Consider the following 12,664-nt stretch of genomic DNA (forward strand, 5'->3'; position numbering starts at 1 on the left):
GCCCTTACAGATGCCCTCAGTCTTTCCATAGTCCAAGTGCAAAATTCTGAAAAAGGCTGCCTCCCTTCTGAGATGCTGAGGCACCTGCAGACACCGCCAGCCAACTTCCGTGGCAGGAAGGGGCTTGTGTCACCTCGTGCGTGGCTGATGGCCCTGTCGTGTCTTCCCACAGCCCAGGTAGCACCTGCCGCCGGAGGCATCCTCTGCTCCTTCACCTACCTCCCATCCCTCTATCTCACGTTCAGCTACCCCCAGAGGACCCACTTCCAAAAGATGGCCTTCTGTCTGCTCTCGAACGTCGCCATGGCGCTGGGAGTCCGATTAATCTCTGCATTTGAGATAAAAGGTGAGCCATCCCTCTCCCCAGGGAAGCGGCCTTGAAGTTCGGCCACCGTGGCGGACGGGCCAGGCTGACCTGTGTTTCCGGGCGGCCCTCGCTGGTGGCTTCCTTTGGCCTTGGGAGCGTTTGCAATACCCTGGCAACTGCGGGGGGTCGTAGGTCGGGGTCCACACCACACAGCTCATGGTGTGGTTTGGGAGCAAAACTAAAGCATATTAATGACTTAGGAAATTATACGCCGATGTAGTTGCTTAGATAGAAAAGACACGGATTCACAGTTGGATTCAGTGAACGCACTTAGAACTTTACAGATAACAGAGAGCCATTCACATTCGCCGTATGCCACGCGCACGGACTTGGGGTCGGCCTGAGGGCCTGCCCAGTGGTGCTGGTCTGCTTTCCTCACAAGTACTCCCCCACATGCTCATTTGTCTTACGTTCCTGAGGTGGAAGGATTGCTCCGAATGCCGACGGTCACCGCAGAAGATGGCGGCTAACACATCCAAACCGAGGGCCCGCCGGGCTCCGTAGGCTTCCTGGGGGAAACCGTCCCCCATCTCAGCGGCACTAAGACTAAGATGGCCGCCTGTGGACACTGTAGCAAGCGTCTCTGCAGCATCCTTGCAGCTCTGGCACTAGATGCTACGGCTTGGTTTAGCAGCAGAAAGCAGGAACAGGGGTTCTAAGTTGGATCTAGTTTGTGCGTCCTCTTACTGCAACTGGGATAATTTCCAATGATCTGGTCAGAGGCATCTATCTACCAATTAACTTTGGTTAAATTGGGATGGTCTCAATGGGTTAAGGGTGCTTAAGATATAATAAAGGGTGTGAAGCTGACCAGAATTTATTGCAGGTGAGGGGTTTTCCTTAACAAAGCATTGATGAGACCACACTTTACATATAAGCACAGGGGAAAAGTAGAATTAAAAAGGTATTTCTGATTCCTCATATATTAGGGAATGAATAGGGGAACTTTATGGAGCCTACCTGTTGAAAGCTGAGGAGCTTCGGTTCATTCCCCCGCTGAGATTCTCTCAGGGAGAGAATGAAACAAGACTAGGGCTACAATGCAGTCCTGACTTGGGAGTTATGAGTTATGGGTTAAAGCGGCCCACCCGAGCAGGGGGCTGACAGCCCCGGCCTTCGTGCCTCTGCCTCCTGCCATCACTGGGTGTGGACCCCCAAGAATGGGCATGACCAAGCTGACTGATGGCTGGAAGCCCTTGACCATGGCCCTGGCCAGCAACTGAGAGCCGGCTTTCTTGAAGGGCATCAGGGAGTCTGTCCCCACGTCCATATCCCAACCCCTCATAAAGGAGAGGGCCTTGGGGAAGATGCTGTGGTGCTGACCACATCGTGGAAGAAACCCCAAGGGGAAAATTGCCCCTGAGAACCTGTCAGAGGCTGGTTCTCTGGCGGAGCTGCAGCCCAGGGTCACCCTGAGAGGGCTGTCCAGGGACCCTGGAGCGGGGACGTGATTTCGGGTGGTCCTGGGACAACAGAGCCTCCACTCAGGTGCCTGGCAGAAGCACTTTCATCCCCGTCATGGTGAATCCTCCCAGACGGGTTCTCAAGAGCAAAACACAACACGGTAAAAAGCAATTAAAAACATAAGGAAATAAACCGCCATGGATGAGAACCAACAGAAACAGATTCACAAAGTCCTCACGTTTTTGGAATTACCAAAGCTCAGATTATAAGACAATAATGCTCAGTATATGTTTTTTTATGAAGACATTGTTTGAATGTAATGTCCAGGTTAACGGTGGCTCTGAAACCACCGAGGGAGGGTTATGGCCTGGAAGTAGGTTAGAAGAAGAAACCATGGGGGGGGCAGCAAAGAGGATCAAAAAGATGTTAAAATGTGCAAGAAAGTTGAGAAAGCATTCAGAGAAGAGTGAGGAGGGCTTACCCCCATTTAAGCAGAGGTCCCACAGGAAAAGAGAGAAGAGGGCAGAAGAAACCTTCTGAAGAGACAGAGACCAGATCTGTCACCAAACTGGATTTCAGGAAGCCCAGCAAAACCCAGACAAGAGTAAGAAGAAGAAATCTACACTGGACACATCAGCGTAAGAGTGAGCACAGCAGATGGCAAGAGGAAAATCTTGCAAGAAGCCTGAGGCACAGAAAAACAAACTGCTTTTCAACAGGAGCCTGAAGACAGTGGTTCATACTAAGAGAGATACCTTTAGTTTTTTTGTTTTTTTTTTAACAGGTGGAATTAAAATGCATAAGAGGGTTTTTTTTTGGGGGGGGTAATGTCAGAACCCAAAGGGCATAAATACTTTCTGGAAGGAGAGGAAAGATAATTAACTTTAGACTTTGCTACGTGAAGCAGACCTGGTAATTCAGTACTGAGCCCTCCGGAAGGCTAGAAGCAGTGTGTAACTTTCAAACTTAATAAAGAGAGAAAGGAGTAAGTGCAAAATATTGCTGAGTCCAAAAGCGGCAGAAAGGAGAGAGAACTTCGGTCCTATGCCTGCCTCCACTGCAGGGAGGCTGAGAAGTCGGGGAGCAGGATGGGCACAGCTGGCTCAGGACAATCTCAAGGGAATGGATGGGGGGCAGGGCCAGCCCGCCAGACTCCTCCTGCAGCACCGTGCTCCCCAACATAATTAGATAAGCTGTGGGAGGAAGTGACAGCTAACCCCTACCCCATCCAAACTCCAGCAAGTTTTTGTTTTTGATGGAACCTGATGAGCTGGTTCTCAAATTTAACGGCATGTACAGAGGACCAAGAGCAGCAAAAACCCCTTGAGGAAGAACAAGATGGAAAGACTTATTTTCCTGGATATGATGATCTACCATAAAACAGTAGTCGTTAAGATTGACAAAAAGACAGAATAGAAAAGAAAGGCCACAGGCACAGTCGAAGGCCTGAGGTGATGCTGCAGAGCCGTGGGGCCAGTGAATGGTGCCTGCGCAGATGAAGAACCTTCTGGGGAAGGTGAAATCTGACTCCAATTCACAGCACACACCAAAACTCTATCTAAAGCTTTTGGAGATGATACAGAAGAGTGCACGGCTGTCCGCGAAGTTGGAAAGATTTCTTATTAAGCAAGACGCAAAAATAACCAGCCACAAAGACAGATACATTTGACATTAAGACGGCCACAGAACGAAGGGAAGCTGCCGAGGGAGACACATTGAGCCCACAAAAGGCTTGCATCCAGAATATTTGAAGAAGTCACACACATCAATTAAACATTAGAATTTGTGGTAAAGCGTGGGGGAGGGAAGACTCGAACAGGCACTTTGCAGACAGGAGCCGATGAGAGCATACAAGCCAGGAGACAATGAAGGGACACGGGTTACGGGATAGGGGCTCAGGAAGAACCCCACCAGGCCAGAGGAAACTCAGCGAGACACAGACTCTCTCAAAGAAACAGAAGCTGACAGACTTGATGGGAAGGACACATTACAAGAAATGTTGAGGTCTTTAGGCAAAAAAGAATACCAGACCGAAGCTTGGGTCTACATGAGGCAATGAAGAGCACCAGAAATGGAAAATACTTTGTTTCTCATGGGGTTTTTTTGTTTGTTTGGTTTTTGGGTTTTTTTTTTTTGTTCTGAAAGAGGACTGAGTGTCTAAAGCAAACATGGGAGGAGCCTTATAGCCTTTAGAGCTCCTGCAGAAGTGAGATGTAGGACCATAGCAGGGGTGGGGAAGGACTGGGAAGACGTGTGAACGGTCCTCACACAACATCGTTTGATGACGTACTCTGGTGAAAGACAAATAATGTAAACCATACAACAACACTGAAAAAAATTTTTAGAGGTATAAATAAATCAACAGTGGAAATAAAATGGAATCATGAAAACATTCTCCATGAATGCAAGAAAAGGGAGAAAAGGGGAAGAAAAAGAAAAGTTTGGAACAAATAGTCATGAGCTGGTAGATATTAATCCCGAGCGGCAGTAAGTTGCACGAAATGTGAACGGTGTAGACAGACCAGTTAGAGAGAGGCTGTCAGAATGGATAAGAGGCAAAAGCCAGCCAGATGCTGCCTGTAAACATCCAGCCAGGGGTGGGGTGAGGAGGGGGCGTGCCCTCTGGGGACTTCTGGGGCAACTGACCCCCCGGGGGGCTGATCACGTGGATATTTCCCTTGGATTGCCTGTTAAAGCTCCATTTTATAGATTCTTCAGCACGCGCATTCGCAGTAAATACCTAAGTTAACCGGCAATCACGTGTCTGTCGAGGGCGGAAAGGAGACTTGCCCCTCTGCCATCTGCTCCCTGCAGATCCGCACTGAGTGAGGATGGACCTGACTCTGGGGAACCAAGTGTGCCCCGCGTCCACCGCAGCCTCAGGACCCGTCCTGAGTCATGCAAGATCTGTTAGCTGTGGCGAACGGCGACGCTCTAGGCTGGCACGTAGACACCTGTCACGGGAATGGGATCCCTGCGGGTCTCCTGGCCCCTGGCCCCCCACAGCAGCATCAACTGCCCCCTCCAGCCAGAGGGTGTTGGAAACGCAGGCTCCCTCGGCATCCCACACACACTCACGTAATCGGAACAAAATCCCCAGGCGCTCCGCAAGCACATTCAAGTTTAAGGAGCAGCAATCTAGCCCATTGGGGTGCTCGCCCACACCTGAAACTCACCTGTGGTGTTGCTGGTTCCTGCCACCGCGAGCCTGCCGGGTAGAAGCAGACGCTCAGTATCTCGGATGCGAGATGAGAAGCTTCCTCAAACTGGCACTGAGATTCGACACTTGGCATCACACAGACTACTTACCTCCCTTGGTGTCCTGGAGCCGGTCCCAAGTCCCTCCTCTGCACCTTCCCAGATTCTGGCTGGAGGTGCACGTGACGCCCTAGGGCGGATGGTGAATGAACAATACTGGGACGCTTGCTAGCTTGCGGCCCCAGAACCCACACAGGGGGAGTGTGAATGCGAGCTTGCAGGCTAAGGAAGCGCTGACCTCACTTGGAAGGAGAATTAACTCAGCGAGAAGGGGGGCATCAGGTGCGGAAGCGTCGAGAAGGGTCTTGGTGACCAGACTCCTCCTTCTTGGCGCCAAGGCAATCACTAGCACCTTTGGCAATCCTGAAAATGGCTTATCTCATGGCAGAGACTCACAACTCTCGCTTTCCCCTTCCCTGTGCGTTGCGTTCGTCCCCTGACGCCCCGGACACCAACAGTCCAGTCTGGCCAGGGGTCTGGTCACCAGCGGTTTGAGGGGGGCGTTGTGCCTTCCGTGTGGTGACCTCATCCTTCCTTTGGCTCAGGCACAGGCATGCGGTGGAAGAATATCGGCAGCGTGAGGGGGGAGTTAACTTCTCCCAGGTGCTGCTGCTGCTGCTGCTGGACTCCGTCCTGTACGGCGTGGTGGCCTGGTGCGTGGAGGCCGTGCTCCCGGGGGAGTGCGGCGTACCCAAGCCTTGGTAGTTCTTTGTCATGGTGAGTGCCGGCGCTAGTGTTCTATAGACCACGTCAGACCTCTTACAACCCCCCAACCCCAGTACCCTCACCTGTCTTGGTGGCATCCTGATGGAAATCTCAAACCCCAGGAAACCTAAGCCGGGTTCTCTAACCGGGATTCACCCCAAACCTATCAGCTTGTGGTCACCAAGGGAGCACGACGAATGAGTCTCAGTGTCTCTGACTCTTGCCCCCGGCTGGTGCCCCGTGCAGAGTCCCCACAAGCGTGTCTGCGATGTCCCGGTGTGTCCACTCCGGTGTCAGGCCCCGCGAGTCCACACAGGACACTCTTTCCCCTCTGGGCTGTCGGCGAGGCCCTGATGCTGAGACCTCTGGGGCGCTGGCAGGGCGCGGCCTTCCTTGGCCACCCCAGCAAGTTCTCAGAGTTGCTGTCTCCTTCATAGTGGAGTCATCTGCGGATGCAATTCTCCCGCAGCCCCACCAGGGGCCCTCTGCCACAGTCTTCGAAGGGGGTGACCCCGTCTGAGGTGCACAGGCACGCACTTGGGGCTCCACATGGCTTCCGGCTGGCCCCCTTCCCGGAGGTCCACCCCAGCATTTCTCCAGGCTCAGCCAGGGAGGCTGTCTGCCGACATGACAGCTTCCCGAGCTCGCCAGGAGCGTGGGTGCGACGCGTCCCCTGTCGCTTGCTCCGTCCTCAGGACCATGAGTTGTAGGCTAAAATGCAGCTTACTGGTAGTGAGTCCATGAGCAAGTTGCTTGACTTCTCTGGGCACCATTAAATGTTTGATAACAGGAAACAGGGTGGGGGGGGTGGGGGTGTGTGAAGAATTTAATTTACCAAACTATTCATCTCCCTGAAGATGACAGTCGATTCACCCGAACACGTTAATGTCAGTTGGCTTTCTGTCTAGCCATCCCACTAGTGTGGGCAGTCTACGCCCCTCACATGGTCAGTGCTGGATGTGGGGGATCCTGACAAAGCTCCGAGAAGCAAGTTCTTTCAGGAAGAGCCTACCAATTTGGTGAAAGGGATTGAAATCCAACATCTGTACAAGGTATTAGCTCACGAACCTCCTTCCAAGAATTTATGAAATAGCATGTAGAGGCTTCTGTTTTATTCTGACCGTGGTTACAAGGTGCATTCCCTGATAGAGGTTTCATTTCCTCCTGTAATGGTATCCTCAAAATAGGAACCTAACATAAAATGTTTCCTGTTTCCTGTCATGCAGTGAAGTGGGGTTGGATGGAGGGTCTGGATGATGTCTCTTGAACCAATCCCCCCAACCCCACCATGCCAACACGGCTGCCTGGGGACACCCTGGAACTCAGCCTCTTGGCAGCTAATGTGGATCCTCCATGGTTTACACACCCGATCACTCAGTGCTCCGGCTTTCAGGGCTGGCTTCCAGATGGGGCATGTTTGTCTGTCACCAGCGTTCGCCAAGCCTTTCCTGCACGCAGGGCCCCGCGGGACTAGGCACTCCCAGGACAGGATGCCTGGATGTCAGCCCTGGGCCTGGCCCGGCCCACAGAGCATCATTTTCTCCTCCTTCGGCACCTTCTGTTCTTCAGATGCGATGAGCCCAAGGAGAGGCGGTGTCCTTGCCACACTCCGTGCCACCTTCCTCTGCCTGTGGGAACCCAGGGGGCGGGGGTGTCACATCCTAGCCCAGGGGACTCACGATGGGGGGATGTCTCCAGCTCCCTCACGCGCTCTGGTCACGGTAGCAGCCAGGCACGCTTGCGGCTTCCACAGGCAGGGATCTCCTTTCTGTTTGCAGAACAGGCTGTCTACACACACGTGGTTCTGGCACGATTTCTCAGCGGCTTGGCCACGTCATGCAGGGCAAGGTGTGGCTCTAGAAGCAGGAAGATTTCCTGCCAAGCTCTGAGCCCTGCATCCTCGAGCCCTGGCCTCTGTGGCCCCGGTGCCAGGCAGAAACCCCTGGGGCTGCACCCCCGTCAGACTCCTGGGCAGCCCCAGGCAGCTAAACCCTGAAAGAAGGGCTCCCTGCCGCATTTCCACTTGGATATCCACCAATGGACTGAGTTTCATGGGGAACTTATTGTGGGTCGTAGATGTTTCAGGAACGCCACATGCCCGTTAAGGAGTCGGTCACATGTTGAATCTTCCACAGGTGTATTACATGGGAAAGAATAAACACAGAGCAGTCAAAGATCTGACGATGAATCTATACCAGGGGCAGATCACCATCCTCCTGGGACACAATGGAGCCGGCAAAACCACCACGTGCTGCATGCTCACAGGTACCCGCGCGGGGCCAGCCCCCTCGAGGAACAGAGCCTTCAACACACCCGGAATGTGTTTCCATCTCCCCTCCTTAGAGCTCACTGACGTTTAATATGAAGCACTTGCTGTTTGCTTTTTTACCATCTGTAGAGTGTCTGGTTGTTCACATGACCCTGTGCCAGGAAGAGGGAATCTTTGGCTCTTCCAGTCTGTGGAAGGAGATCTCACACACCATTGAGGAGCTTGCACACAGCTCTGTGTGTCTCTTCCCACACGGAGTGCCACAGAGAGAGGGAGACTCTCAGACAGACTTCCCGCTGAGCATGGAGCCCGCCGTGGGGCTCAATCCCACGACTCTGAGATCACGACCAGAGCCCAAACCAAAAGCTGAACCCACTGAGCCCCCCAGGCGCCCCGAATCTACTTATGTTGATTTAGAGTAAGGAGATGTGTGGGAAAGAAGGCAAAGTCATATCACATGTTCGTACTTCAAAAACCTGCAAACCACCTACTTAGCTACTAGTGTGCGTTGAATTAATAAAGAGCATATATTCATAACAATGAAATCTTATTAGCCTTCCCAAATTATATAAATTTTGTGGATGTGGAGAAATGGCCTCAATAGACCATTTAGTGAAAAAGCCAGTTAAAAAACCAGAATTTATATTTTCCCGTTTTTGCTAAAAACTTTAACACGTGAGGGGTGCCTGGGTGGCTCAGTTGGTTAAGCGGCTGCCTTCGACTCAGGTTGTGATCCCAGGGTCCTGGGATCGAGCTCCACATCAGGCTCCTTGTTCAACAGAGAGCCTGCTTCTCCCTCTGCCTGCTGCTCCCCCTGCTTGTGCTCTCTCTCTGATAAATAAATAAAATCTTAAAAAAAGAATACACAAAGGTACACCAAAACAATGTTACCAGTGGTCATATTTACACAATCGGACCTGCATCCTTTGTGTGCTTTGCTATAGTTCCCATAGGCACCTGGCACTGGGTGGAGTCATGTGTGCATTCCCAGGGCCTGACTGGGAATCAGAGGTGAATCAGTCATGGGTCTCAATTCAGAACAGTTAGATGCCCCAAATACCGTTCTGAAACCCATTTCCATAGTATCACTTACTGCTTATCGCAGTGCAATTTGTTTCCACGCGCCTGTGTGTGTTTTGTTCACCTAGTCAGACGGGCCCTCCTCAGAGGCAGGAAGGACATCTCTTGTCTCTGCTCCCCCCACACCTCCTCATTCCCCGGATGTTACTGATCGTGGCAAGGAATGAGGCAGTCTGCATGCGAACAAACACAGGGCATCCGTAAGCCTCCAGCTGCGGTGTGCTCGGGCTGAAGATAACCTTAGCATATGTCTTGCACTTGCTCCTAGGTCTTATTCCTCCTTCAGGTGGATGGGCCTATGTCAACGGATGTGAAATTTCACGCGATATGGCTGAGATCCGGAGGAGCCTGGGCTGGTGCCCCCAGCACAACATCTTGTTTGAAAACCTCACAGTAGCAGAGCATCTTTATTTCTATGCTCAGGTGTGTCTGTGGGTGGCACATTGTGTTTCCTCTGCATCCATTCTTGGAGAGGGTCAGGAAGCCCGCAGCTCCCTGACCCAACCTCAGAAGGCCTTGAAACCCCTTCTGGATGCTATTCCCTAAACATTCAGGAAGGGGGCCAGGGCATGGGTTACAGTTTGACTACAAAGGATACAAATCAGGACCAGTGAAAAGAAGAGACATGCAGGGTGAGGTCTGGGAGGCTCCCAAACTGGAGGCTTCCATGTCCTCCAGACGCCTCACTCTGTTGGGATGTGGATGTGTACACAGTAGCTTATTTAACCTGCAAGTGTCCAGTTTTCCTTGGGGTTTCATCACATAGACCCGAATGGTTGAATCCTGGGCCTCGGGACTGAATTCAAGGTGCAGCTTCTGCATGTCTCCCTGCCCCCATCAGGTCCTGAGTCAACACATTAGTATAAACTCAGGTGTGGCCCCAGGGTACCAGGTGAATAACCAGGACACCCCATCACTCCAAGGATTTAGAGGTCCCTCGCAGTAACTGGGGGCAGAGGCTAGCCAGACTTTTCATTATGCAACACTTAAACAGACTTTTCATCCATTGAACTTCCCTGGGATAACTCCCACTCGGTCATGATGTGTGATCCTTTAATACGCTGTACTAAATGCAAAAGCCTTTTGTCTATCCCTTTCCATGAGGGTAATGAGTTTCTTGTATCAAGTTTATGTATATACTAGCAAAATGCTGGCTGGACAGGTGGGCTTCTACCGGGGATGCGGGGAGGGACGTCAGGGCACCAGGAGCAGCTCACAGAGAGAAGGGGATGACACCGAGGCCAGGCTCCTCGAGGACTGGACGGGCCAGCCTCCCAGCGGGAGCCCCTGCCGGACCTCTCCATCCCCTGCTGTTGCAGCTGAAGGGCTTGTCCCGTCAGAAGTGCCCTGAAGAAGTCCAGCGGATGCTGCACGTCCTCGGTCTGGAGGACAAGCAGGACTCCCTGAGCCGGTTCCTGAGTGGGGGCATGAAGCGCAAGCTCTCCATCGGCATCGCCCTCATAGCGGGCTCCAAGGTAGGCGGGCGGGAGGCCCCAGGGCAGGGCCCCGTGCACGCAGATGGCCGCTCGGGATGGCGGCACGGAGGCGTCGGGCTCCAGGCCCCACGCGGCACGGGGTGGCTGTGGCCCCTAGACGCCTGCAGAGCAGCCTGGCCAGGGCGGGACAGCCACGTCTTCACAAACTGGAGCCTCACGGGGCCTCCCGACAGCCATCCCGGGCCCGCCACGCGGCTCTGCCACCACCTCCAGCAGCCACTGCTCTGCCTGCAGGTGCTGATGCTGGACGAGCCCACCTCGGGCATGGACGCCATCTCCAGGAGGGCCATCTGGGACCTCCTGCAGCAGCACAAGAGTGACCGCACCGTGCTGCTGACCATGCACTTCGTGGACGAGGCTGACCTGCTGGGGGACCGCGTGGCCATCATGGCCAAGGAGGAGCTGCAGTGCTGCGGGTCCTCGCTGTTCCTCAAGCAGAAGTATGGTGAGTGGCGCGGGCGGGTGGGTGGGCGGGCGGCGGGGCAGTCCTGCCTCCCTTCCCCACGGCCCCATCCCTGGCCTGGAGGGTCCCTGAGGCTAGGAGAGGGGCAGTGATAGGAGCAGGGAGCGAAGGAGCACAGTTTGAGACCTGGAGTCGGGAGATCGAGGTCTGAGCTCCACTCTGCTGGTTTATAGCCTCCATCCACGCGGCCATTGACCTTTAGCCTTCTGCTTCCAATCTAGAAAATGGATACTCACTAACTGTGTTCCTCAAGGAGTGAGCAGTATGTGCAGAGTGCCCGTACGGGTGTGGGCTGTTTCCACGGTGGCTCCCCTTGTTCTCCCGGACCCCACACCCTCCTGTGTCTCCGCTGCTCATGGCGTGGGCGTGCCTCCATGGCCTCACTCTATCCTCTGCCCATGCACTGGGTGACCTTATTCCAGCCTCCTGTGCTGGAAAATGTGTGTCTCTCCAGCCCGGACCCCTTCCTGAACTCCACATGCGCGTACCTGGAGCCTACTCCGCACCGGCATGGACACTGACTGGCTCTGTGGGACTTGTCCAAACCCTAGGCAGACCGGGGGCCCCCTGCTCTCTGCCACCACACCCACTGCCCTCAGCACAGACAGCTCCTTTCTTCTAGGAGCTTGGCCCAAACCTTGGAGGCTCCCTGACCCCTCTGTCTCTCAGAGCCCAGATCCCATCGGTCTGCAAACTCTGGGGGCCTTCCCTTCCCCTCAACCTCCACACCCGGCTGGCGCCCTGGCCCCAGCCTCTGCCCACTTGTCCGAATGACTGTGTCACCCTTCTGCTGGGCCCCGCAGTGACCTCCCCTCCCACCGAGAGTAAAAGCCAGAGTCCAAGAATGGCCCACAGGGCCTTGCTTTGCCTGGTCCCATCACCCAGTGGCATTGCCCGATGCTCTTCCACTCCCCTGCTCTGCTCCTGCCACTCGGGCCACTAGCTGATGCAGGATGCCATGCCCTCCCTGGCCAGCACCTGGCCACGCTTCTTAGGCCTCCTGACCCTGTTTAGAATCACACTCCTCGACCCTCCATATCCCCTCCCATGTTTATCTTTCTCCTCAGCACATGTCGCTGAAAATACATAGATTATCCCCATTTTTCTTATTGTCTGCCTCTCGCCCCTTTAATGAAAGCCTGTGAGAGCCCTCGAGAACACGGACCCTCAGAGGCGAATTCCTTGGGGTTTCCATCCTTCCCCACAGGGCCCCCCCCAGCTTCACTTCCCCATGGAGCTGCCCATTCTGAGTGGCAGAACAAGAGTAAGAGTGTTTCATGGTCTTCAAAATGTTGTTTCAGGTGCCGGATACTATATGACTTTAGTGAAGAAACTTCAGTGCAACACAGAGATTTCTCATCTGGTTTATCAACACATACCAAATGCGGTTTTGCAGTCCAGCACTGGAGAAGAATTAACATGTATTCTTCCTAAAAGGAGCATGCACAGGTGCGGACCCCAGAGGATGCGAGTAGCTGTTTGCATGGACAGAGTTCACAGCTGGCTCTCTGCCCCTCTCCTCAGCAAGGGCTCTCTGTTCTGCTAGGGTCTGGACCCCCAGGCCTTTGGCATCTCCTGGAAAGACAGCACACTCCAGCCAGAGCACACTCGAAAACACGGGG

General features: G+C 53.7%; 1 protein-coding gene across 1 annotated transcript in view; it reads left to right on the plus strand.

Moving 5' to 3' along the window:
- LOC114215658 (ATP-binding cassette sub-family A member 17-like) overlaps positions 1-12,664 on the plus strand; it is a 61,836-nt gene that overhangs the window by 13,402 nt on the left and 35,770 nt on the right. The window contains 9 exon segments of the mRNA XM_088017053.1: positions 173-346; positions 5,575-5,616; positions 5,619-5,746; positions 6,643-6,786; positions 7,870-7,999; positions 9,352-9,506; positions 10,403-10,558; positions 10,814-11,024; positions 12,344-12,491. Of these exon segments, the coding sequence (XP_087873179.1) occupies positions 173-346; positions 5,575-5,616; positions 5,619-5,746; positions 6,643-6,786; positions 7,870-7,999; positions 9,352-9,506; positions 10,403-10,558; positions 10,814-11,024; positions 12,344-12,491 (1,288 nt within the window).

Source organism: Eumetopias jubatus, unplaced genomic scaffold, assembly GCF_037043125.1.
Source record: "Eumetopias jubatus isolate StellerSeaLion01/CBP00866 unplaced genomic scaffold, mEumJub1_p1.0 scaffold_12, whole genome shotgun sequence".
NCBI classification, from domain to species: domain Eukaryota; kingdom Metazoa; phylum Chordata; class Mammalia; order Carnivora; family Otariidae; genus Eumetopias; species Eumetopias jubatus.